Source organism: Bos grunniens, chromosome 23 (genome assembly GCF_055505025.1).
Source record: "Bos grunniens cultivar Pamir isolate PY7600 chromosome 23, Bosgru_T2T1.0, whole genome shotgun sequence".
NCBI lineage: Eukaryota > Metazoa > Chordata > Mammalia > Artiodactyla > Bovidae > Bos > Bos grunniens.
This window is the reverse complement of record NC_141187.1, coordinates 11,962,466-11,988,574: the sequence shown is the minus strand read 5'-3', so window position 1 is coordinate 11,988,574 and position 26,109 is coordinate 11,962,466. Positions and strand designations below refer to the sequence as shown.

General features: G+C 54.6%; 1 protein-coding gene and 1 long non-coding RNA gene across 8 annotated transcripts in view; one reads left to right on the top strand and one right to left on the bottom strand.

Annotated features, from left to right (window-relative positions):
• The window catches only part of CPNE5 (copine 5), a 103,932-nt gene extending 78,069 nt beyond the window's left edge, over positions 1-25,863 (top strand). For 6 of the 7 annotated variants that reach the window (XM_086371428.1, XM_086371426.1, XM_086371427.1 and 3 more), the window contains 11 exons: positions 1,467-1,508; positions 5,082-5,157; positions 9,356-9,409; positions 13,379-13,440; positions 18,321-18,367; positions 20,386-20,567; positions 21,175-21,302; positions 21,546-21,648; positions 22,406-22,463; positions 22,879-22,952; positions 24,192-25,863. In XM_086371428.1, coding sequence (XP_086227554.1) covers positions 1,467-1,508; positions 5,082-5,157; positions 9,356-9,409; positions 13,379-13,440; positions 18,321-18,367; positions 20,386-20,567; positions 21,175-21,302; positions 21,546-21,648; positions 22,406-22,463; positions 22,879-22,952; positions 24,192-24,410 — 1,045 coding nt within the window. In that variant the 3' untranslated portion in view covers positions 24,411-25,863. The other variant, XM_086371425.1, reaches the window with a different exon arrangement.
• Positions 13,132-14,948, bottom strand: LOC147346699 (uncharacterized). The gene is made up of 2 exons (XR_015153119.1): positions 14,813-14,948; positions 13,132-13,209 (listed from the first exon to the last, which is right to left on the bottom strand). It is a non-coding gene; the product is annotated as an uncharacterized LOC147346699 (long non-coding RNA).
• Positions 25,864-26,109: the final 246 nt, after the last annotated feature.

Sequence of the window (26,109 nt, the reverse complement as noted above, 5' to 3'; positions counted from 1 at the left end):
GGGTTGCCATTTCCTTCTCCAGGGGATCTTCCTCACCCAGGAATCGAACATGCATCTCCTGCTTGGCAGGTGGATTCTTTACCACTGAGCCACCCGAGAAGCCCCAGGGCCCCTCACTATGCCTCCCTTAAAATGATATCGCAGCTTAGTCAGGTTAAATGACGTCTCCAGGTCCCACTGCTCAGGGCCCAGCATCCCAGTCCACACCCCAGCCACTTTCCACTCCTTCCAGACCACCAGCCCACCTTCAGAGGCCTAGGTGTTTCTTTTCCTTCCCATAATAATTCACCTCAGAGAGACGTAGTGTTTTGTTTCTTCACAGGAATTCAAAGGATTTCTCTACTTGGTGGGCTTCTGTGCCTGCCCCATTTCACGTTTTGGTAACAAAAAATCCAGTTGCTGCCCAACCTCTGGGGCATCCCTCCATTTCCAGAACAGTTTCTATGCCAATTTGGGAGAATCCACACCCACCCCCAGGCCCCATGGAGGCTCATCTGAAGGCAGACAGCGCCTCCTTCTGGGAGCTCCAGCACCCCAAGGCCGGCTCCATGTAGCCCCGAGGAGCTGGTCTGCGGCCACGGGCGGGTAATGAGATATTCATAGAACACCGGCCCAGGCAGCCGCCTCTGCCTGCCCCATTTAGAACTGAAGGCTGGAGACCTCGGGCGTCCCCCATGCCTCTCCCACCTCCCCAGACCCTGACCCTGCAGAGGGACCCAGGCGTCTGCCCCGTCCCTGTGCATCCCTGGAGGACGGCTGGCACCAAGGGTTAACCTGCAGCCCTCCACCACCCTCCTCCGCCTCTGGTCTGCTAGCCTGCTGCCATGGAAACGGGCTAAAAATACAATGGGCTCCCAAAGCCCAGCACGGAGCTCAGGAGTCAAAACAAACTAATTAAAGCAGCCAGGCTAAAATGTGAAGATAATTACGCCCTCACTCGGGAGCCAGTCTGGCATGGAAAAAATCCGAGAGCCATCCCCAAGTCACGGCCCCTGAGCCCACCCCTGACGGGTGGGGTCGGGGGGCTGCCCACCACTCAGACTCCTCGGACCCCGGGGTCCCACCACACAGTCTTGTGACTCTGCCCCAGGAGAGCCCACCCTGCTTAGGCCTTGGATCTAGGGAACACCACATTTCCCCTACGACAGTCCCACCCCGATAGACTCAGAATATGGCTTCATGCTGAGACCTATGCTCCCTTTGGGGTGGCCAAGGAGAAGGCGGAGTGAACTAGAGTCTGAGGTTGCTTCTCTACATCTGGCCTGAAATTCAGGGAAGTCTCTATGCAGTTTTGGGGCTGCCTGGGTCCCTGAGACCTGAGGCTGCAGAATTGGTCCTTTGTCTCCACCACGGGCCCTGGGTGTTCCTGTATCCCCTTGTGGCCCGAGAGCAGGAGAAGGGCCCTGTGCTCAGGCCACACAGGTGCTGGGTCAAGTCCATCCCACCACGGGCCCTTTGCCTTCCAGGACCATCAAGGTGGAGGTGTACGACTGGGATCGAGACGGCAGGTAAGCTGGCCGAAGGACAGCAGGTGAGCAGGGAGGGGGCCACCCCTGGGGGGAGGGCGGGTCTTGCTCTTGAGGAGAGAGCTATGCCCAGGCCTTCCACGCATGGCAGCTCTGGGGTGAGGGGCCTGGGTTTTCCTCGTCCCTGCCCAGCTCCGCTGAGGCACCAGAAGGCCAGTGTCCTGCAGGAACTTGGCGCAAGGGGAGTAAGAGGCCTCTTTTCCTCAAATAGTTGTCTAGCGGCCAGCCCAGTGTCCAAAGTCTCCCCCACACTTGGGAGAATTTAGGATTTTCTGAAATGTGTGTGTTCTAAGGTACAGGCAGATGTTAGTGACCTCCTGAGCGTTGGTGATCACGTTCTCTGTGTGAGGCTAAGCATTGTGGGGTGATCTAAGTGCTAAAGACGAGCTGTCCCTCAGAAACTTCCTGAAATCCAGCAGGGAGGCCCTTGACTTCTCAGAGGAGCTGTTTGCAGGGAGCAGGGCTGGAGGGGGCAGGATTTGGGGGAGGTGAGCTTCGACGCAGACGAATGGGCCCAGGAGCCGTGAGGCAGAGCCCGAGGAGGGCTGAGCTCAGCACTGCGGGGGGCGGCCAGGGTCTTCCTCTTCTGTGCATCTAAGTGCCCCCAAGGAGCCGGTATTGCTGGAAATCCATAGACAGGACCAGAATAGGCCTCTCGCAACTTTAGCAGAACCCTCACCCGCTCTTGCCAGTTGAACCAGATCCAAGTATGCCATCCCTCCTGACTTTTGTGAGCCCTGCATCCTGTGGTGCTACAGGGGGTGTCGTAGAGGGGCTTTAAGCCCTGCAGTCTCCACTGGTACCTCCTAAGTCTGGGACGTGGACAGGGGATGCCGTGGAGAGCTGTGCACATGCAGCTCTAAATCGGGCCCCAGCTTCTTCCAAGGAGCTCACCTTTCCAACATCTTCCGATAGAGAAGCTCCAGAACCAACACTACCTCTGCCAACTCACCCTGGCCCCTCCTCTCTCCACTTTAACCACATCACAGGCAAGTGAGCCTCAGGCTTCCACCCAGCACTCACCTCATCATCTTACCCCGGGGTTCCCCATGCTTCACCTTTGCCAGGGAAGCTGGAAGTGGCTTGAAAAAGCTGGCTTAAAATTCAGCACTCAAAAAACTAAGATCATGGCATCCAGTCCCATCACTTCATGGCAAACAGATGGGAAAAAATGGAAACAGTGACAGACTTCATTTTTCTTGGGCTCCAAAATCACTGCAGATGGTGACTGCAGCCATGAAATTAAAAGACACTTGCTCCTTGGAAGAAAAGCTATGACAAACCTAGACAGTGTACTCAAGAGCAGAGACATCACTCTGCTGACAAAGGTCCATATAGTCAAAACTATGGTTTTTCCAGAAGTCATGTACGGATGTGAGAGTTGGACCATAAAGAAGGCTGAGTGCTGAAAAATTAATGCTTTCAAACTGTGGTGCTGGAGAAGACTCCTGAGAGTCCCTTGGACTGCAAGGAAATCAAACCAGTCCATCCTAAAGGAAATCCGCCCTGAATATTCACTGGAATGACTGATGCTGAAGCTCTAGTACTTTGGCCACCTGATGCAAAGAGCCAAGTCATTGAAAAGACCCTGATTTGGGGACAGATTGAGGGCAGGAGGAGAAGGAATGAGAGGAGGAGGATGAGATGGTTGGTTGGCATCACCGACTCAATGGACGTGAGCTTGAGGAGATTCCAGGAGGTAGTGAAGCACAGGGAGACCTGGCGTGCTGCAGTCCATGGGGTTGCAAAGAGTCAAACACGATCAAGACACTGAACAACAACTGGAGGTGGCCACCAGATGCCACTGGGCCCCACCATGAAGGAGCTCATAATCTGAAGGCTGAACGCTGTAAACATGTAGACAAACACAGTGTGGACTCGAGGTCTCACGCTCCAGCAGGTGCTTCCGGCCAGCACGTTCACCACCGCCCGCTATGGGACAGTGACGGTGAAAGGCAGCCACCCACAGAAGGGACGGGAGTTCTGCTTTGTACAAGGTTCTGCTGCACTTAGCATCAACACACGCTTGTGGAGCAGAGATGCAGAAGATATGAACACTGCAGAAAACACTTCAAGCTGCCTGGACTGACCTAGTGCTAAATGTCTTTTCAAAACATGTTATTGGAAAAATGTCAAGTGCACAGAAAAGTCAAGAGAAGAGTTTAATGAACACTTTAAGCCTGTCACCTGACTCAGACACGTGTTCCACGTGGCCACAGTGGCTCTATCTGTGTTTTGCTGATGTAGTTTAAGTTACAGACATCATGGAATTTTAACCTCTAAATATCTCATTGGGAATGTCTTAAAAAATAAGGGCATTTTTCTACCTAACTCCACATGTCATTATAGCACCAAACACATTGAACAATAATTCTTGAATATGATCTAATATTCATTTCATATTCAAAAATCCCCAGTTGTGCCCAGAATACCCTCTACTGCTCGTTGGTTCAAGTAAGAATCCAAGTATGAGATCAGATCAGATCAGTCTCTCAGTCATGTCCGACTCTTTGCGACCCCATGAATCGCAGCACGCCAGGCCTCCCTGTCCATCACCAACTCCCGGAGTTCACTCAGACTCACGTCCATCGAGTCAGTGATGCCATCCAGCCATCTCATCCTCTATCGTCCCCTTCTCCTCCTGCCCCCAATCCCTCCCAGCATCAGAGTCTTTTCCAATGAGTCAGCTCTTTGCATGAGGTGGCCAAAGTACTGGAGTTTCAGCTTTAGCATCATTCCTTCCAAAGAAATCCCAGGGCTGATCTCCTTCAGAATGGACTGGTTGGATCTCCTTGCAGTCCAAGGGACTCTCAAGAGTCTTCTCCAACACCACAGTTCAAAAGCATCAATTCTTCGGCGCTCAGCCTCCTTCACAGTCCAACTCTCACATCCATACATGACCACAGGAAAAACCATAGCCTTGACTAGACGAACCTTTGTTGGCAAAGTAATGTCTCTGCTTTTCAATGTGCTATCTAGGTTGGTCATAACTTTCCTTCCAAGGAGTAAGCGTCTTTTAATTTCATGGCTGCAGTCACCATCTGCAGTGATTTTGGAGCCCAGAAAAACAAAGTCTGACACTGTTTCCACTGTTTCCCCATCTATTTCCCATGAAGTGATGGGACCGGATGCCATGATCTTCGTTTTCTGAATGTTGAGCTTTAAGCCAAACTTTTCACTCTCCACTTTCACTTTCCTCAAGAGGCTTTTGAGTTCCTCTTCACTTTCTGCCATAAGGGTGGTGTCATCTGCATATCTGAGGTTATTGATATTTCTCCCAGCAATCTTGATTCCAGCTTGTTTCTTCCAGTCCAGTGTATGAGAAGTAAGTCCCATTCTCCAAGACCCTGCTCTTTGCTGGGTTACAGCTGGGTTTCTGGCCCCATGGGTGACATTCGGCTCTTCCCAGGGCCCCACCATCTCTGCTGGCACGGACCCCTGGAGCAGAGGTGCTGGGCAGAGCTGGAGCCAGGCGTAGGGACATGAGATGGGGTGGGATGGGTGTGAACAGCCTGGCCTCGAGTCCATGTTCTCAGCAGTGCCCTTCCCTTGCAGCCACGACTTCATTGGGGAGTTCACCACCAGCTACCGGGAGCTGGCCCGCGGGCAGAGCCAGTTCAACATCTATGAGGTGAGGTGGGCTTTGCTCTGACGATACGTAGCTTCCACAGTCTCTGAGGCCCACAGGGAGCCCGGGCTGGGGTCTTTGCATCTTCTCCTGTGAGGTGGGTGTTACTGTCCTATTTCACAGTTCAAGAGACTGAATCTCCAAGAAGTGAGGGGACTTGACCCAAGTTCAGAAAGTGGCAGAAGAGGCCAATGATCTAAATTTATCCGACTCCAGATCATTGAGTTATATTCCACACCCCCAGCCCCGAAGAGAGCTCTTCCAATCAGGCAAGGGGATAGAAGTGCTGGTGGGGCACGGTACCAGCAGGTTCCTGGCTCCAGACCCAAGGTCCTGAGTCCTCCCTTTCATCAGAGCAGTTGCAGGGCCTGCAGAATGTGTTCTCTGTCCTAGAAGGAAAGAGAGGGACAGGAGCTGGGGTGCCTCCATCTAGACTGGGGAACCTTGGACAAGACACCCAGTCTCTTGGCAGATAAGAGCCTCTGCCCTCAGGACAGTCTCTACACTGAGCCTCTGCCTGTGTGTGCTCTTCTCTCAGGATACGCTCCCAACCTCACAGACCAAGATCAGGCCCTGCTCTCTGGTGGCCTGTTTTCTGGCACAGAAGTGAGGCAGCTCCATGAACAGCACAGTTCATGCCAGACCCACTGAACTGCAGATGCTTGTAGCCCTCGTTTACGGCCCAGGGTTCCTATCCCAGCTCTACTGTGTATAAGCTGGGTGACCCTGGTTGAGCTCCTGCCCCACTCTGTGCCGTACACACTGAGAATTAAATTACTAGAACCACGCCTGGCCCCTGGTGAGCATTACGTCAGTGCTATCTCCTAGTATCATCTGTCGAGAGCCTGGGTGCCAGGAGATTTACATTTCACAACCATCCTACGAGCTGGCCCTGTCCTCATGTCGCTCAGCGAGTGAAGTCGCAGAGCTGGCTTTGACTCCCATCACCGAATCTGAGTCCCTCCTTGCGTTCCTCCCTCAACCTGTATCTCTGTCCCGAGTGGACAGGTCTTGTGTTCCAGCTGGACCGGAGCGCCCCGAGGGCAGACTAAGTGACAGCCTTTTCTGTTGCTCTGTTCACGTTGGCCTGGGTCCTCGTAGGCACACAGTAGGTGCTTATTATACACCCACGCTGAATTCAGTTAACAAGGCTATTTGTGAGAATGGAACGTGGATGAATTGCTTTGTAAGAGCTCTGACACTCACAGTTAATTGCTTTGTTTTCTGCAAGGACAAAGGACGGAGCTGTCTCTTTTCTCCCACCCACGCAGCAGGCTCCTTCTTTCTCTGGACTCTTTCTTTTTTTTAATTTCTTTATTTTTGGCCGTGCTGGGTCTTTGTTGCTGTGTGGGCTTTTATCTAGTTGTGGCGAGCGGGGGCTACTCTCTCAGCACGTGGGCTCTAGAGCACAGTTGTGACGCAGGAGTTTAATTGCTCTGCTGCATGTGGGATCTTCCTGGATCAGGGATCGAACCCATGTCTCCTGCATTGGCAGGCAGATTCTTTACCCCTGAGCCAGCAGGGAAGCCCCTCTCCAGACTCTCATTTACTCATTTTTTTGGCCATGCCACATGGCACATGGGATCTCAGTTTCCCAACCAGGGATTAAAGCCCACCCCCTGCATTGGAAGTACAGTCAACCACTGGACCACCAAGGAAGTCCCTAGAGTCTTCTAAGAAAATTTTTAGGGAAGGGAAGGGAAGGGAAGGGGTCAGATCTCTTGGAGTCTGGCCTTCTAAGGGTGCTTGACAGGCTCAGATGAGGCCATGATCTCTCAGGCTTAAAGCAGGAAAGGTTAGATCGACTTGTTTTCTCGGTCGTTGAGCCCTGCTCCCTTGCGAACAACGAGAGAAACTGCAACACTGGCAAGCCAAAGTGCTGTCTGCACACACTGGTAACGCCGGCAGGGAGAAAAGAAATTAGATTCTGGCTGCCGAGGGGCAGGTCTGGCACTGTGGAGGGCATCTCTGGGAGGCCAGTTTAGGCTCAGGAAGGCCTTTCTAGTGTCTGAAGTGCCTGAAGAGAGAATAGGCTTCTGCCAGGAAAGACCCTCATCTCAGGCCCTGGCGTCAGCCTGGGTGTCCGCCGCAGATGTGTGTGTATGTGGCCAGCTGTATGTGGCCACTTCGAACTCAGCCTCCTAAACTAATGCGCTGGCTCGAGTCCCTGCCACCCTCGTCTCCTCTGGCCCCTGGGGAGGCACCCCTGATGCCTTCTGCCCACATCCCGCGCCCAGTCCATGACTGAATCCTGCTCCTTCTGCCACCTGAATATTCTGAGCTTTGTCCCCTTCCTTCCTGTCCACCCCCACCGTCACCATCTCCCCTGTGGGGGTGGGGGGCTTTGCGACAGCCCCCTAATGGCCTTTCCACTTCTACTCAGTAACCCAGAGCTGCCTACAAAATGGTAATTGACCACACTGCTCCCCTGCTTACTACCTGGCTGTTCACCCGCTGTCTCGGCCTGGTTCACCAAGGGGAGCGGGGAGCCTCCACCCCAACTGATGTCCGACAGGGCCCTTTACCTACAAGGAAAGGCCGAACTCCTTCACACGAGCATCATGCCCCCGCGACCTGCAATCTCTGTGCAGCTGAGGTGGGGGCGTGTATGAGCAGCCATATACATCACAGCTCTAGGAGCCCCTGGGGTCTGGCCCGTTCCCCGTCCCTCTGCCCACCCTCGCTTTCAGCCCCTTTATGCCATCTGAGGCTCTCTGAACCTCCATACTGGCTCAGTCTCTGTGGCTTCATTTGTGCTGGTGCCTCCCCGGGGCTCCCTTTGCTCTTCTTCACCTGGTTGGGCCTCTACCGGGCCTCAGAGGCGGCCTGTGATGCTCCTTCCCCAGGAAGGCCCTACCTGCACACCCACCAAGTCTGAAGAGGGTGCTCCTGTTCCCTCCTCCCCCACTAAAAACAGGCATGTTACCTGTTTATCATACTACATGCGTGCGTGTGTGCGAAGTCGCTTTAGTCGTGTCTGACTCTTTGCGACCCCGTGGACTGTAGCCCACCAGGCTCTTCTGTCCATGGGATTCTCCAGGCAAGAATACTGGAGTGGGTTGCCATTTCCTCCTCCAGGGGACTCTTCCTGACCCAGGGGTTGAACCCACATCTCTTAGGTCTCCTGCACTGGCTTCTTTACACTAGCGCCAGCTGGGAACCCCTTATCATACTTCCTACCTCCCCCCTGCCCCGCCCCCCGCCCCAAAGACCATGACATCCTCAGGGGTGGGGGCCATGTCTTGCTCACCGTTGTGTCCAGAGCCCACAGAGCTCCTGGTCCTGGGAGCCACTCAGGACCCCCTTGCACAGGAGGGCAGACCCCATAGCAGCCCTGGGGACCCTGGAGACGCTGGGGACATGAGAGGGAGAGGAGAAGGCTTCGAACTCCAGCCCTGGAGTGGAGAGGTTGCTGGCCCCTAGGGGGTGCTGGTCCCCTGCATGGCGTTTGGGTGCAGCAGCTTAGGGCTGGAGAGGCTGGTACATGGGGAGGCGGGGAGGGGGTGTGCGTGCCCAGTGGTGCTGGAAACCCCAGAACAAACAGGATGTTTTCTCAGTGCCCACTTCACAGGAAGATCTGGAACAAAACAGTGCTTTAATATTGAAACAGTTATAATTAGAGAGTGCAAATGTGGAATACAGGCTAATTTAAAGATAACAGAAATGACTTCAAAGACATATGCTTGTGGCCAGGTCTTTTGGTGATGCCCAGACCCCCAGGAGTCCGTGTTCATTCCCCTCTGGTGGGAGAGCTGCTCTGGAGTAGATGTTTGAGATGCGGTAAATTCTAGAAGCCCCACACCCTCATGGGACAGACTGAGAGATCCAGGCACAGGGTAGTCTTGGGGCTGCAATGTGCCCAGTCTCAGTAGCCTCCCAGTGAACTGTCATCCTACGAATCCGTCAGGCAGCACCGGGTCCGCTGCGTGGCCTTCAGACCTGTGGTGGTTCTGAGGCTGTTCTGGGTTTCTCCCCCCAGACTTCTCTCCCCCATTTCCACCTGCACAGCTTGCCAGACCTCCCACCTGAAGTTCCCACCTGTGCCTAAACTCCAGCTCTTTCTTCCTTCTGTGTCTCCCAAGTCACCCTTGACTTCCTCCTTCTCGTCTGCCCCAGGGCCACACCCAGCCCCCGACTGTTCAGAAACGCTCCTTCTTAGCTGGTAACTCGGTTTTATTTTGTTTGTTTGTTTTCTCGGCAGGTGGTAAACCCAAAAAAGAAAATGAAGAAAAAGAAATATGTGAACTCGGGCACAGTGAGTAGCCACTCCCTCTCTGAGGCGGATGTAGACTTCCTGAGCCACGCCCTGGGTCCGGTGGTCTGTGTGGCTTTACTGCAGGGCATGGGAACCAGACCTGGGGGTTAGGGGTGGGGAGGGGTGGGGAGGGGTGGGGCTGACAGAGCAATGGGGGTCGGGGGGATGGGCCCTGTGATTCAGGATGAAAAATCCCAGAGAGAAACTCCCGTGAGGGGCTCTTCCTGCAGGAAGGAAAAGGACTTGAACTTATTGGGCTCTTACTCTGGGAAATTCCCCATTGGGGTGCTTTTCACAGGTTGTTTCCTTAAGAGGCAGGCATTATCATCCCCTCGTCACAAGAGCGGAAACCAAGGCCTCAGGCAGGGAAGTGACTCAACCAAGGTCACAGAGCTGGAAGGTGGTAGACAAGGCAGTGAGCACAACAATTAAATCCGCAGCTTGCAGCTGCTGTGGACACGGCCCCTCCTTAACCGAGACCACCCTGGGATTACCCTGGCCCAGCGGCGGCTTCCAGCGGCTGATCTTCAGCACATTCCTGCATTTCTTCAACAAATATTTAGTGTGTGCTCCTAAGTGCCAGGCACTGTTTGGGGCAGGAGGGAATAAGACTGATGCAAATCCCTGGCCCCCTGGTGCTTATTGTCTAGTTGGGGGGTGGGGACAGGAGACAAGTGCACCCACAAATACCTGTGTGCGTCAGGTGGTTGGGAGTGCTGTGGGAAAAAGTATAGTGAAGTGTGGAATCCAGAAGAATGACATGGATGATCTTACTTGCAAAGCAGAAAGAGACACAGACATAGAAAACAAACAAATACCAAGGGGTAGGGGTGGGATGAATTGGAAGACTGGGGTTTACATATACAGAGTATTGATACTATGCGTAAAACAGATAACTAATGAGAACCTCCTGAGTAGCACAGGTCAGTGCTCTTTGGTGACCTAAATGGGAAGAAAATCCGAAAAAGAGGGGATACATGTAAATATACAGCTGGTTCACTTTGCTATACAGAAAAAACTAACACACCATTGTAAAGCAACTATACTCCAATAAAAATTAATTTTAAAAGTATAGTGAGATAAATTGATAGAGAATGCAAGGGCCAAAACTTGCTATTTTATATAAAATAGTCAAGGAAAGCTTCTCTGAGAAGATAACCTTTAAGCAGAGATTTAAGCAAGGTGAGGGAGCTAAGGATTAAGGATATCAAGGAAAAAGAGTTCTAGCTGTAGGGATCAGCATGTGCAAAGGCCCTGAGGTAGAGCCCACCAAAGCATTTATAGAACAAACTGATGTCTTAGCAGCACAAACATACCCAAGTCTGTACCCTCTAGAGTCCCTCCCACTCTAGAGGGCCACCACCCCGGAGCAAATACAGCCAAACGCAGCCATCTGAGTCAGGGCAACGGCAACTCCAGACCAGACGAGGTCACAGGCGGGGGCCCCCAGGATTCCTCCAAGGAACCTTATTTTCTCCATCTGTAAGATGGGTCTAATATACCATCCCTACCCTGTTGAAGGCACAGGGTGGCTGTGGCAGACTCATGGGAGATGCAGGACTGTAAACTGGACTCTGCTGACCACCGCTTCTCTGATTATAACTGCTTCACATGCAGGCGTGGAGTAATATTTCTTGTCCAAAGCTGCAGGGTTTCTCAGTGGGGATGTTGTCAGCCTTTGAGGCCGAATAATTCTTTGTTTTACAGGACTTGCCCATATGTGGTGGGATGCTTAGCCTCCCTGGCCTGAGCCCATAGCTAGCAGTAGAACCCCAGTCATTGTGAGACCCCAAAGCTCTCCCTCGTGTTCCCAAATGCCCCTTGAGAGGGCAGCACATTCCCCAGCTAAGAAATATTAGATGTACAGCTAAAAAAAAATAAATAAATAAGGTATGAAACCCACTGATCTCATCCAACTTTCTTGCTTTAGCGATAAAGAAACTGAGACCCAGAGAGGGGACATGATGTCTCAGGTCACACAGTGAGTTAGGGAAGGGGCAGGGCTAGGCCCAGATCTCCTGACTTTCCTTTGATCCAGCATTTCCCAATCTTTACCATAAAAAAAAAAAAATTACTCAGGGTTCAGGATCCCTATTAAAATACAGATGCCCAGGCCAGGTCCCTGGGGTTCCATTTTAGGAAACCCAGGCTGGGAGCCCAGGAATCTATATTTAGTGCTTCCCATACTTTACTTGCTATGTGCAGGATTTCCTGGGGATCTTGCTGAAATGCCAAGAGTCTGCATTTCTACCCAGCATCAGTGTGATGCTGATGCTGCTGTTCAGGGACCACACTCTGAGTACCAGGTCCCTGAGTCAATCCATATGGCCAGCCAAGTTCAGCAATTAATTGCTTCATCCCAGGGCCTGAAGCGGGATTCAACCCTGACTGCATGTTAAACTCAAGTGAGGAGCCAAAAATAAGCCAGAGCCATATCCCTACTCCAGAAAGCCTGATGATATTGGTTTGGGATCTTCAGTCCAGCCGCAAGATGTTTTAAAAGCTTCCCGTGGAGTCTAATGATCATAGAGGAGAGGCCACTGCCACAGTCCACTCCTAGAGACTAGGGAGGCTTTGTCCATCCACAGCGAATGGGCGTCTCCAAGGCCCAACTCAGTACTCACAGACTCTCCGTTATTTGGGCTAATGGCTCATCCGCTTTGTCAAGGGGAAGCCCTACGTGGTCTCCCCACCGAGTTGATAAAGATGACAGAATCTGTACCAGTAGGGGGCGCTACAAATCCTAGCGTGGAATTCTCAGACCCTGGTAAACTGTCCCCGCCCCATTCTCGCCTCATTTAATTGACTTTGCCAAGATTGAAGGCAGGACGAGAAAGGGATGACAGAGGATGAGATGGTTGGATGCAATCACCAACTCGATGGACATAAGTCTGAGCAAGCTCCGGGAGTTGTTGATGGACAGGGAAGCCTGGTGTGCTGCAGTCCATGGGGTCGCAAAGAGTCGGACACAACTGAGCGATTGAACTGGTCTGAACTGCCAAGCTTTCATTTGTCTCCACGATCCTAAATCATTATCATAACCCACTGCCAGGTAGTTGCCTGTCTTGGGAAAGCTGATGCCAAAGTTGGCAGGGGCATAGGTCAAGCAGCATCTGCTTAGGCAAGGGGGCCTCAGGTGCTCAGTTACCTCCAGGGAAAGGACAGGCTACTTAGGAGGGGCTTGGGTCTGAGAGGGTAGAGATCGGGCAATGCTAGAGGAATGAGGTGGGACAAGTAAGGTTTAAAACAAGTGCAAACCAAAGAGGCATATTTCAAGATTAATGCATATGTGCGTGCTCAGTCCTGTCCCAACGCTTTGTGACCCCATGGACTGTAGCCCACCAGGCTCTTCTGTCCGTGGAATTTTCCAAACAAGAACACTGGAGTGGGTTGCCATTGCCTACTCCACGGAATCTTCCCGACCCAGGGATCGACCTGGGTCTCCTACATTGGCAGGTGGATTCTTTACCACTGAGCCAACAGGAAGCCCTTCAGGATTAATAGGTAGTGGATTAATATGGAAGCACGAAGCTTGTCAGCACTGACAGATCTTAGGCCTGTGTCGGGGGGACCCCGCCTCTCCCTCCGCACCCGTGTCCACTCACAGAAAACTCAGTTCCTCGGCTTGAGCCCCTGTACTCCAGTGACAGAGACAGGGCCCTTCCAGGATGCAGTTTGGCATCAAGGTCAAGAGCACAGGGTCTGGGGCCAGACAGATCTGAGTTCCCATCTTCCTTGGCCACGTCCTGGTAGTGTCCTTGGACACACTGCATCACTTCTTTGAGCCTCAGTTTCCTGGGCTGGAAAGTGGAGATAATAATAGTACTTCACAGAGTTGTCATGGGCACTGTTTGCAATGATGTGGGCAAACCTGGCACATGCTGGGGGCTCCATCACCATCTGCAAAGCTCCCCGCACCCCCTCCCCGCTCAGTGCTCCCCGCTGACCAAGCCTCTTTTTGTTTTCAAGGTCACGCTGCTTTCCTTTGCTGTGGAGTCAGAGTGCACGTTTCTCGATTACATCAAAGGAGGGTGAGAAGAGATGCAGCCTGGTTTCTTTGGCCTCAGGGGGAGGGAAGGGGCCCACACACACGGACCTGAGCCGAACTGATCCCACCTGGCCTCTCTGAGGTCCTGGCCAGAGCCTGGGATGCTGGGCTCTGATCAGACCTCCAGTATTTGGGCTCAGACGACTCCCCAGAGCGCTGCAGGGCCCTGATGTGGCTGCAGAGGGCGCTGCTGAGCCATGGGGGCTTGATTGGGTCGTGGGCGGTCTCTGTGCCGAGGGGACCTGCAGGTGGTGGGGACTCCATGAGACTCCATGACAAAGAGAACTAAGGGCTTAGGGAGGTGGAAAGGCCCTGATCTAGGCATCAGGAGGCCCAGGCCCTAGGCCCCTCTTTGCCGTGAACTGGTTGGGGTACTTTGGGCATATCACTTTCCCTCCCTGGGCATCCATCTCCTCCGCTCACACGGAGAGGTTGGAATTAAGTGAGTTCTAAGGTTCCTTCCTGCTCTGAGCTTCTGATACCTATGGTCTGTCTGGGAGGCAGTGATTAACCTGCCCAGTGTCATTAGGGACCTATGAGGAACAGGAGAAACTGGGACAGAGGCCAGGGGATGATCCCACACAAGTTTAAGGAACAGAGAGAACCAGAGGGGTTGGCCTCCGGGCCAAGGCAAGCAGAGAAACCTGGAGACTCCAGCCAAACAGCTCATGAAGAAAGAGCCTGACTCTGCAGTGAGGTCCTGCCCAGCACGCTCCCTGCCAGGACAGGTGCCAGGGCAGGGGTGTGGGTAGCTGAGAGCCCACAGGTGCAGGCAGGTGAGTGACTACACCTGTCTGGAAAGGAGACAGGCGGGGCCATTGCCAAAGGTTCATCCCAGCCAAGCCAGCGCTCGGCCACCTGGTTCTCAGGGCAGAGGGAGGAGTCAGGCCCTGGGAAGCCACACTTACTCTCCCATGACGTGCCTCCCTGCTGCCTCGAGCCTGCAGCCCGCAGGCTTGCAGCTCTCCTTGTCCCCGCTGAGCACACGCCCTTACCGCAGTCCCCCAGAGGCCTACCCGTCCCTCCCCAACGTCAACTCCAGCCCCTGCCCTTGCTCCTTCCCCCATCAGAACTGCTCTGTGCTCTATCCTATTGAAAAACCACCCCTGACATCCCATGGTAATTTTCAAGCAGCCCTCATCCTGTTTATCCTTCCCATTTGCATGCGTGCACACTAAGTCGCTTCGGTTGTCCCCGACTCTGTGTGACCCTATGGGCTATATCCCGCCAGGCTCCTCTGTCCGTGGGCAGACTGCCCCCAATTTACGGGACACAGGGGGCCAGGGAAGATGATTATCTCCATTTTACAGATGTCCGAGGCCACGCCGCTTAGTCAGCAGCAGGGTTCATCTCACCGTCACATGCTGCGTTTCTTCCATAGTAATGAATCCACCAAGCTTCCCTTGTAGCTCAGTTGGTAAAGAATCTGCCTGCAATGCAGGAGACCTGGGTTCGATTCCTGGGTTTGGAAGATCCCCTGGAGAAGGAAATGGCAACGTGCTCCAGTATTCTTGCCTGGAGAACACCATGGACAGAGGAGCCTGGCGGACTACAGTCCATGGGGTCGCAAAGAGTCAGACACGACCGAGCGACTCAACCGCCACCACCACCGCCATTGAATCTGCCTCATAGCTATGAGGAGGGGTGTGAGAGAGATGGATGAGTCCAAGGGCTGGGTGCTGTGAGGTCTCGTCATCTTGCTGAGAGGGCGCTCACAGAGGCAAGCCCTGGCCCTCCTCCTCTCCTCTCTTCACACTCTGGAGAGCCTGGGTGAGGGAGCCGTCAGCTCTAGGGAGCGAGAGGCCAGCGTGCGTGTCCAGGCAGGCAGCTGATAGAGGCGTTTGTCTAGGGATTCTCTCCTCCCTCACCCACCTGGACCAGGAGGAAGGCTCTGGGTGCCTCTGTCCCCTTGTCGGAGTCAGAGATGGAACTGGTTGCTGAGCAGCCTGTCCTTGCCCTTAGGCAGGAGAGGTGAGTCTGCAGGGAGTCACTTTTCAACAAAAGTACCTGCTTTTCAGTCCTTTCCTTTCCTGAGCCATTTCAGAACCAGAGCAGGAAAGACTACTTAAGGAGTGAAAAAGCCCGCCTCTCCCTCACCTTTTTTTTTTAATGTGGACCATTTTGTAAAGTCTTTATTGAATTTGTTACAACATTCAGTTCAGTTCAGTCGCTCAGTCATGTCTGAGTCTTTGCGACCCCATGGACTGCAGCACGCCAGGCTTCCCTGTCCATCGTCAACTCCCGGAGCTTACTCAAACTCATGTCCATTGAGTCGGTGATGCCATCCAACCACTTCATCCTCTGTTGTCCCCTTCTCCTTCTGCCTTCAGTCTTTCCCAGCATCAGGGTCTTTTCCAATGAGTCGGTTCTTCGCATCAGATGGCCAAAATATTGGGAGTTTCAGCATCAGCATCAGTCCTTCCAATGAATATTCAGGACTAATTTCCTTTAGGATTGACTGGTTTGATCTCCTTGCAGTTCAAGGGATTCTCAAGAGTTACAACAATGCTTCTATTTTATGTTTTGTTTTTTTGGCTACGAGGCATATGGGATCTTAGCTTCCCAACCAGGCTTTGAACTCTCACCCCCTGCATTGGAAGGTGCAGTCTTAACGCCTGGACCACCAGGGCAGTCCCTTCTCTCACGCTCTATTTGGAAGAGCCAGGCTGACAGGGTCCCTCAGCTGCAGTCCCGCAGGCCAGAACCACCTCTTGCCACCTTGTGGCTCCTTCTCCCTCAGAGCTTGGCGTCTACTGAATGCTCTGGCCGAGGGCAGCAGACAAGGGGGAAGGCGTGTGGGGAGGACTCTCTCTGGCCAGCATACCCTGGGTGGGGTCTCCTGCTCACCATGTCCTTCCCCCTTCCCGAAGATGGAAGGTTCACTGAGCAGCAGCTCAGCTGTGATCAAGTGGAGCGAGAGCTGTGGTTTCTGATAGGGACTGTCAGCTCGGTGCAGGTGAGGTGAGCCCTGCGTGCGTGCTAAATCACTTTAGTCGTGTGGACTCTTTGTGACCCCATGGACTGTAGTCCGCCAGGCTCCTCTGTCCATGGGGTTCTCCAAGCAAGAATACTGGAGTGGGCTGCCATGCCCTTCTCAGGGGGTCTTCCTGACCCAGCGATCGAACCCGGGTCTCTTATGTCTCCTGCATTGGCAGGCGGGTTCTTTACCACTAGCGCCACCCAGGAAGCCCAAGGTGAACCTCACCGTATATCATCCATGGTCACAACTCAGAACAGAGTTTTCCCGGGTGTGATCCTAGAGCCCCCTCCTCAGAATCGCTGCTTGAAGGCAGGGGATGTTTGCTGATTCTGGGGCCCCATCTCAGACCAACTCCCTCCCTGGGAGGGAGGCCCTGGGACAGTCTTTGTAAACAAGCTCCCCTGGTGACTCTACACTCACTGTGTGTGAGAATCACAAGACTAGACTTTATCAGGGATTCGTGTCTTGTCAGCTTTGTTTTGTCAGCATCTGGCACGGAACCCAGAACAGCCAAACCCTCAGAAAGTTTTAACCCTGAATATGAATCCTCAAAACCTAATTTTTTTTTATTATGGAAAAATTCCAAACAGGCAAAAGTGGAGAGACAGTATGATAAGCCCCCAAGTACCCGCCACCCAGATTCGACAGTTACCAGCTCACAGACAGTCTTGTTCCACACACTCACCCTTCCACCCAATTATTTTGAAGCAAATCCGGACATCATATCTCATCCCCTAATTACTTCAGGATGTGTCTCTAAAATAGAAAAGGACTCTCTCTTTGTAAAATATAACAGCAATACCAAAATCACACCTAAAAACCAAGTAGTTCCTTAATGCCAACTGTCTAGTCAGTATTCAAATTTCTCCAGTTGTCTTATAATGTTTTTGAATTGGCTTATTTGAATGTAAAATCAAGGCAAGGTCCATATATTGCGATTGGTTGATTTGTCTCATAATTATCTTGTTTTTTGGTCACGCCGCTCCTTGTGGGATCTTCGTTCCCTGACCAGGGATTAAACCGGGATGCCCTCAGCAGAGAAGGCGTCCAGTTCTAACCACTGGACCACCAGGGAATTCCTCGTTATCTTTTCATCTAGTGGTTTCCCCAAGTGCCTGAAGGGCTTGTTAAAACAAATTCCTGCACCCCACCAAGGGATTCTGGTTCAGTAGGTCCACTGGGGGCCTGAGACTCCTCACAGATTCCCACGTGATCCTGATGCTGCCGGCCCAGGGGGGACCTTCCAGTAATGCTCCTACAGAATTTCCCACAGGCTCCCCCTGCATCCCCCCCAGTGTCGCTTAACATATTCCTCTGTCCCCTGTGTTTCCTGTAAACCGCTGGTAGATAGTTCTGGAAGCTCAGCTGGATTCCAGTTCCATTTTTTTGGCAAGACAGCTTCATGGGTGGTGTTTTGTTCTTCCCTCAGGAGATGCACAATGCCTGTTTGTCTTTTTTTTTTTTTTTTGGCCAGGTTAAACAGTAAGGCTAAATCGGGTTTAACCCTGAATCTGACTCCAAATTTGAGCCAGGAATACAGGGAAACCCTACTTCACTGGCCTCCGGTGGGCCCAGGGGCAGGGTTTGGAGAGGAAATAAGTAATCGTAGACATGTGCCCAGCAGAACGTAAACATCTTTGGAGAGCTGTCCCACTGCCTCACTCTTTTAATGCTCACAGCCGTCCTCTGGGGGAAGGCGGGGCTGACGCTACGCTTCCAGTTTTCCAGACCTGAAGGAGACAAATGCTTCACCCAGACTACATACATGGCATGCAGCAGGGCTGGGGCGGAAGCCGGGGTTCTCACTCCGGTCCAGTACGCTTCGCCCTCCCCACAGCCCTGCCTTTGGCCAGCTAACTCCCCTGTTGTCCTCCTTCTTCTAGGACCCAGATCAACTTCACGGTGGCCATTGATTTCACAGCCTCCAATGGTGAGTAGCGGGCATGGGCCAAGGAGCTGGGTGGGGGCTAGGGGCCTGGAAAAGGGAGGGCTTTTCAGGACTGTGGTAGTTGTCCCTAGCTGGACGCCGGGTCTTCCATACTCTCTGGCCTCATCCTCCCAAAGAGGAGGAACTTGGGCCTGGAGAACCAAAGATACAGCCAAGGTGGCAAAGGCATTCGCTGATTGGATCGTGGTCACTCACAAAGCCGGGCTCTGGGCCTACATACCCTGAGCCTTGCTCTTGAGGACACACAGCCTCCCTGGGGGAATAGGAGAGCCACGCTGTGGGGAGCCCTGGAGCAGGGGTGTCTCCTCGCAGGATCAGACTGCACAGCCCCTGTGCAGTCCAGGGCTTCCCAGGTGGCACTGGCGACAAAGAACCTGCTTGCCAATGCAGGAGATGTAAGAGACTCGGGTTTGATTCTTGGGTTGAGACGATTCGCTGGAGGAGGGCATGGCAACCCACTCCAAGTATTCTTGCCTGGAGAATCCCACGGACAGAGGAGCCTGGCGGGCTACAGTCCCTGGGGTCGCAAAGTGTCAGATACGACTGAGCGACCGAGCACGAGCGGGAGCATGATGTGCAGGCCAGCCTGCAGGCTGGAGGGGAGGCAGAGGCAGGACTGGGAGGTGGGGCACCCGGGGGCTCCAGGCCTCGCCTCTGCTCGGCTGCCCCAGCTTCCTTCCTTCCCTGACCTTCTCCAGGGTGACTGAGCGGTTGGGAGCAATCAGTGCCTAACTGTTAGAGCCATGACAGCCTTCCTTGGACTCTGCACCTGCATTAAGCCCTGCACAATCAGAAATTCCTCAGGTCTGGTAGTCTGCAGGCTTGTCAGAAACCTCTCTCTGCAAGGCCCTACCACGGCAGAGTGCTGAGACATCAGAACTGGGGGGGCGGCCAGGGGGTACGGTGCTTAGTATTCATAACAATGAGGAGAGTTACAGTAACATATGTTTAATCCTCACAGTAGTCCAGTGAGGCGGGGACTATTATTAGTATAGTATAGTATAGTGTTAGTTGATCAGCTGTCTCTGACTCTTTGCGATCCCATGGACCGTAGCCCACCAGGCTCCTCTGTCCATGGGATTCTCCAGGCAAGAATACTGCAAGTAGGTTGCCATTCCCTTCTCCAGGGGATCTTCTCAACCTAGGGATTGAACCCAGGTCTCCTGCATTCCAGGCAGGTTCTTTACCATCTGAGCCACCAGGGAAGCCTGGGGACTATTATTACCCCCATTCTACTGCTGGGGAGACTGAGGCTGAGTGGTTACGCATTCGTATCCAAGATCACACAGCAGGAAGTAGAAAAAGGATTAATACTTGGCAGCCTGTGCTGTACTACTCTCGTTAATAAACAAGTAACTAATATATGGACCATATCAGTGGTAACAAGGGCTATGGAGAACAAGCCAGGAAGAGGGGTGGGGACTGTAGCTTTCAACAGGCTCCAGGGAAGACCACAGCAGACCTGAAAAGGGAGGGAGGAAGGCATGCGCACATCTGTGGAAGGATGTCCCAGAGTGGAGGGAACAGTCTTTGCCAAGGCCCTGAGGCGGGGATGGCTAGACGCTGGAACCGAGGGAGTAACGGGATGGTAGGAGATGCGGAGAGGTGTCACTGGAGGCCAGTTCCAGTGGGGCTGTGTGGGCCCTCATAAGGACTTTAGATTCAGCTCTGGGTGAAATGGAAACATCGGGGCATTTTGAGCAGAGAAGAGGTGTGATTAGGTGAGTTTTGATGTAGACTCAGCCTGGTGGGTGTGCTGAGTGTGGACACAGGGCAGAGACCTGGAGATCAGGCTGCTGCAGTCCTACGAGCAAGAGGCTAGATTCACAGAGGAGGGACTCAGGCTCCATTCGGAGGGTTTCGCAGCCATGGTTTGCTCAAGGATTGAACGCTCAGTAAGGGAAGGAAAGGGGTGCCGTTGGACACCCCTTCTGCATTCCGAGCCCGGTGACTTGGCATGTCCGGGCCATCCAGTGTACCCCCTTGTACCCACTTCGCAGGGAACCCCTCGCAGTCCACGTCGCTGCACTACATGAGCCCCTACCAGCTGAACGCCTACGCGCTGGCGCTGACCGCCGTCGGGGAGATCATCCAGCACTACGACAGCGACAAGATGTTCCCCGCCCTCGGCTTCGGGGCCAAGCTGCCCCCGGATGGCAGGGTGTCCCATGAGTTCCCACTGGTAGGAGACCCCCGGGAGAAAGGGCTGTGGCCTGGGGTAGGGAGGCCTTGCCCATCCTGCCCACCTGGGGACTTGAGCTGCGGGCTTTGTCGGGGCAGGCTGCCTGCTGGGGCTTGGAGCGGGACTTGTATCAGAGCTCAGATCAGAACCCCACTCCCCACTTCGGTCACAATCATCTCCCCTGTGAAGCCACCCACAGTGGGCTCTGCCCTCCTTTTCCCAACAAGACCCTGGTGGAGGTGGAGTGGAGTCATGGCTGAACTATTCCCTAAGACCTCAGAAATGAGGATAAAAAGGGTGTGCGTTGGGGTCTGAACAACTGCAGGTAATTCTAGGATGGGAGGATGTGTCTCAGCAGACACAGGGAGTAGGACAAGGAGCCCGTCTGGACACTGCGCACCTGGAGCTTGTGGGGCCCGTCATGGTGGGCCCTGGGGCTCTCTCCCCAGCCCCCACCCCCAAGCCCCCACCAGAGAAGAGTCTAGGAGGGCCCAGGCCTGCAGGCCTCCTCCATCCTGGCCCAGCCTCCCCCCCAGACCACCCCTCTGCCCTCCTTCCCACCCCTCCTTCCTTCCTGGGCTCAGCTCCCCACCCGCTGTGCTCCCAGAATGGCAACCAGGAGAACCCCTCGTGCTGCGGCATCGATGGCATCCTAGAGGCCTACCACCACAGTCTGCGCACGGTGCAGCTCTACGGCCCCACCAACTTCGCCCCCGTGGTCACCCATGTGGCCAGGTGAGCACGGGGTCACTGGACAGCCCTCCCCGCAGCTCACAAGGGGCTTCCTTCCCTCCCCATCCTTTCAGGAAGGTGGGAGGGCGTGTCTCTTCCCACTGATTTACTTATGGGGGTGCCCTGACCCTAAAAAGATCCCCTTTCCACCAAAGAGCTGTCACACCAGTGTTCAGGGTCCTTGTGTGGGGGGACGGCGTGCCCAGCGTCCCAGCAGACAGACCGCCACCCCCTGCCCTGCCCCAGGAACGCGGCCGCAGTGCAGGACGGCTCCCAGTACTCGGTGCTGCTCATCATCACAGATGGGGTCATCTCGGACATGGCGCAGACCAAGGAGGCGATCGTCAACGTGAGCGGGGCGTGGGGACAGGGGGTGGGGAAGTGCCTCCTTTGCGGAGACCTGTGGGGCATGGCCTCTCTTCTCCCTGCCCTCTTCGGGACCACTCCTGGTTTCTCGCTGTAGAACCTGGAGGGCCAACAGCAGGGTTTGGGGGGCAAAGGGGGTCCGGCTGATGAAGGATCCTACTGACAAACTCTGTACCTACCTCTTCATCACACTGGGTGGTCCACTCCCTCCAGACTCCTATGGCTCTCTCGTTAACCCACCTCTGGGACTGCTGCCCCAGACCCCAGCCCGGCTTGGCCAGGTAGAAGAGATGGGAGGTCCCAAGAGGTGGAGACGGGGTGGTCTCCCTGCACAGGGGCTCTGGCCACAGCTGGCCCTCCCTCCAGGCCCACGTAAAAGCTGTCCCACATGATGGAGGTCCAGAGACAGAGGAGAGGACGGGGTGTCTTGCAGAAGCAGACCTGTGACCCGCCTCCCCTCTGCCTCCCTCCTTCTCGATTCCCACTTCCTCTCTGGTGTCCCCACCTCCGTTCCCTTTGGTCTATGCCCTCTTTCCCGCCTCCTTCTTTTTCTGTGTTTCTCTGTGTGTCTCCATCCTCCACTTCTCCAATTCTTCCCTGACTGCCTTCCTTTCTTCTGTGGCCCACCCCTTCCCTTCCCTACCCACAATCTCCCCTTCCTTTTAACTGGCCCCTTGGCTGGGCCCCCACCCCTCCCACCCACCTCCACCTCCCGTGTCATCTCCCATGTTGCCTCCCAGGCTGCCAAACTCCCCATGTCCATCATCATCATCGGCGTGGGCCAGGCAGAGTTCGACGGTGAGTCCCCACTGCCCCCTGACATGTTTCCCCAGAGGCTTCAGGCCCTTGGGAGTGACCCCTCCCAAAAGAGCAAGGACTCATACCCCGGTCTGTGTGAGACTGTCTGGGTGAGCAGGCAGGGTGTGAGAGTGCGTTTGTTTGCACAGGGAGGGGTGTGTCAAGGTGCGTACCCCACGCCCACACCCCAAGGCTGTGGGGAGGAGGCCCCAAGTCACTCCTCCAGCCTCCACCCTGGGATCCTGCGCGGGGTGGGGGCAGGGAGGGCTGCCCGGGACTGGGCTCCTCCTGTCTCCTGGCTTCAGCTTTCTCATCTCTGACGCGGGGGCCTGGGCCGGCGGCCTCTGTCCTGCCGGGCTCAGGTGCCCTCCGGTTAGTTCCCCCATCCCTTGTCTTTACCCCCTCCCCCCAACAGCCATGGTGGAACTAGATGGCGATGATGTGCGGATCTCCTCCCGGGGAAAGCTGGCCGAGCGGGACATTGTCCAGGTGAAGCCCAGACCTTGGCTTTCCCCACAGAAAACAGAAGAGCCCCCCTAGCCAGGCTGACCTCACTCCCCCTTCTGGGGGCTTCTCTGGAAAGGGGCCCTGGAGGGAGGCATTGGTAGTCCTAAAATGGCTTGGCCATCATAGAAGGAGATAGGAGTCAGTTGTGGGGCTGGACACCCCCCCACCATGTCTGAGACTCACCCCTAGCCTGGTGTTACCCCAACTGGAACGCTCACACCCTGCCCTCCCTGAGCCTGCAGCGTCTCCTGTAGAACACAGAGGCCTAGTTTCTCACACCTTCTGTTGCTTTCTGCTGGGCTGCCTTCCGAAGTGAGATGGCAAACCCTATGAAGGTGGAGGCGGTGTCTAAAGGGCTGCTGCAGCCCTTTTCAAGAATGAGTGTTGCCTGGTTCACTGAATCAGTGCCAGCCTCTCCGCGGAGAATGGCAAATGTAACAGCAGACAGGTCTTTGTCCTCAGGGAATCCCTGTCTAGTCAAGCCTCAGAATGCACCTCAGTAAGCACACACCCCTCTGTGACTCTGCTGCAGACTGAGTGCCTGGTGCTTAGGAGATTCAGAATAAAATAAAAACCCCCGACGGTCTCCATACTGCCTCCACCCCCATTAAAAAAATTAAAATGGGGGAGGGATCATTCCAGATGTGGAGACCAAAGCTGGGGGGCTAGCAACTGAAGAAGGGCAGTCTGGGAGGTGCGTGCAAAGGCCTGGAGGCAGAAGTGAGCCTGAGGCACGGGAGTCGGGGGTAGGGGGGCATGGGGGAGGCAGACATCTCCTGGGAGGAAGCCATAGGAGTGGAACTGTAGGTGTTGGGCCAGAAAGGGAACCCAAAGAGACAGAAGGGACTCTGCTGCAGAGGTGGGAGGAGACCTGCAGGGTCCATTTCCCAGAAACCAGGGATTCCCTTCAGCATTTCCTGAGTGTCTGCTAAGTTCTGCTAAGTGCCTCTGCTTGGTGCAGATACTTAATCAGAGATTAAGGAATCTTGTTCAGTTGTGTGTCCTGGCATGAACAGTGTTCAATAAGTTATTTTTTGAGTGAATGAAAGAACAATGACTATGATGCCACCCTTTAGAGAATCACTATGCTGAGGAAGGCTTGGGTCAAGCCAGGCAGAGGCTGGGCAGGAGTGGGACAGGAGCCCAGGCCTGGAGATTTGGGGGTGGGGCCTGGTGTCCAGAGGGAGACCTGGCCTCACCCTGCTTCCCCCTGCTGGACAGTTCGTGCCCTTCAGGGACTACGTGGACCGCACGGGCAACCACGTGCTGAGCATGGCGCGCCTGGCCCGTGACGTGCTGGCCGAGATCCCCGACCAACTGGTGTCCTACATGAAGGCACAGGGCATCCGCCCACGCTCCCCGCCCATGGCCACTGCTCGCTCTCCCCCACAGTCTCCGGCCCGCACACCCCCAGCTTCCCCGCTGCACACGCACATCTGAGCATGTGGTCTGCTCAGATGGCTGGGGCTTAGGCCAGTAGAAAGGTAGGCGGGGCGCCCAGACCCTGCTGCGGTCCACCCTGCCCAGCCTATGGAACACGTGTGCCTGGGAGGCTGGCGGGGCGGGGCTTCTGGAGACTCCTCCCATACTGCCCCACACCCTGAAGTCTGGAGGTACAGGTGATGGAGTTGGGGATCTGGGCCCCTCCTTCTCTTCTTTCACCGACGCCTGGTTCTGGACCAGCCAGGAAGATGTTAATCAGGACCATTGGGGTCCCCCTCAGCCCACCCGGGCAATCTTCGTCTGCTCCTTTATCACCCTGAGCCTGGGCTGAGCCTCCCACCACCAGGTCCCCTGCTCCTGTGGTATCTACTCCTATACCAGCCCCCTGACCCCCACCTCAGTATCTATCCTGTCCCTGTTGCCAATGAACCCCATGAGGCTGCTGGGCTTTGAGGAATGCCCAAACACGTGACCCCCTCGCTGGGACCCTTGCATGCAGTGGGAGTACTACAGACCCATGAAGGGGACGCGGTGGTAATGGATGGAGGCCGCGTGGTGGGCGAGGAACGGAAGCTTATCAGGCACGGAGTCCTTTCTGGTGCCTCTCCAGCCCAGTATGATGCTGGTTCTAGACAGAAATCCACAGGCCTCTCCTGGTCTGGGCCCATAGAGACCTTCGCAGTTGGCTCCTGGCCTCAGACAGCCCCTTCTTTCCCCAGAGGCTGCCCAGGGTCCTTGGGGTGCAATCCTTTACCACCCACCTGGAGGCTTGGGCAAAAAGCAGCCCTGCTCCAGCACTCTGACACTGCCCCTCTATCCCATGGGGATGGGGGATCCCTGGGTTCAACCCTGCCTCCAGCCCCTGCTGGCTGCAGGAACCCAGGCAAGGCCTTTCTACCTTCTGGATCTCAGTTTCCACATCTGTAAGGCAAGAGGGTTGACCAGATGGCCCTGGGTTTACCTTCAGCTCTGATAGTCTGAGAGTCCACAGTTATCCTGTGTCCAGCTTCCCCCATCCCACTCCTCACTAGTGCTGCCCTTTAAGGCCGTCTTGGCTCTAGGGTCACCCTGTTCCATCCCATCACCCCATATCCACCCTAGTCCCTCAGCCTTGGGCTCCTGGCCTCTGAGCCAGAGCCCTTGCCCCTGTTGTGGGAAAGGTGAGAAAGATGATCTCATGCCTGGGCCCCCACCCCAGCTGCCCAGCCTTTACCCATCTGGGGAACAGGTCATGCATGCCAGTCCCTCCTGCTGCATGGGGCTCCTCTGCCCACTGAATCTCCCATGCCTGGTGGAGACCAGGCCACACCGCATCTGTTGCAGACACTGCTTCCCTCCCCATCATGCATGACGGTGGCGTTTCTATGCTGTCTGGTCCTGTGCCCGTCTCTGAGACAGTCTCTGTGTGGAATTTGCCTTAAACTGAAGTAAATTGGATTCTTTTACTAAAGTTCTTTGTTTTCCTTTGTCCTTTGAAAAATAGCACAGATGTTGCTGTGTGAGCGTCCAGGTGCTCCTCGCTCTCTTTTTTCCCCTCTTTTATTCAACAAAAATGTGCTGAACAGCTATGTGCCGGGGTCCGTGCTAGGCACTGCGGATGCAGCAGTGAACGAAACATGGGGTCCCCGTCTCCGTGTCGAGCTTACGGCAGACACGCGACAGGACAGGGGAAACACAGTAAGCACATAAATGAATA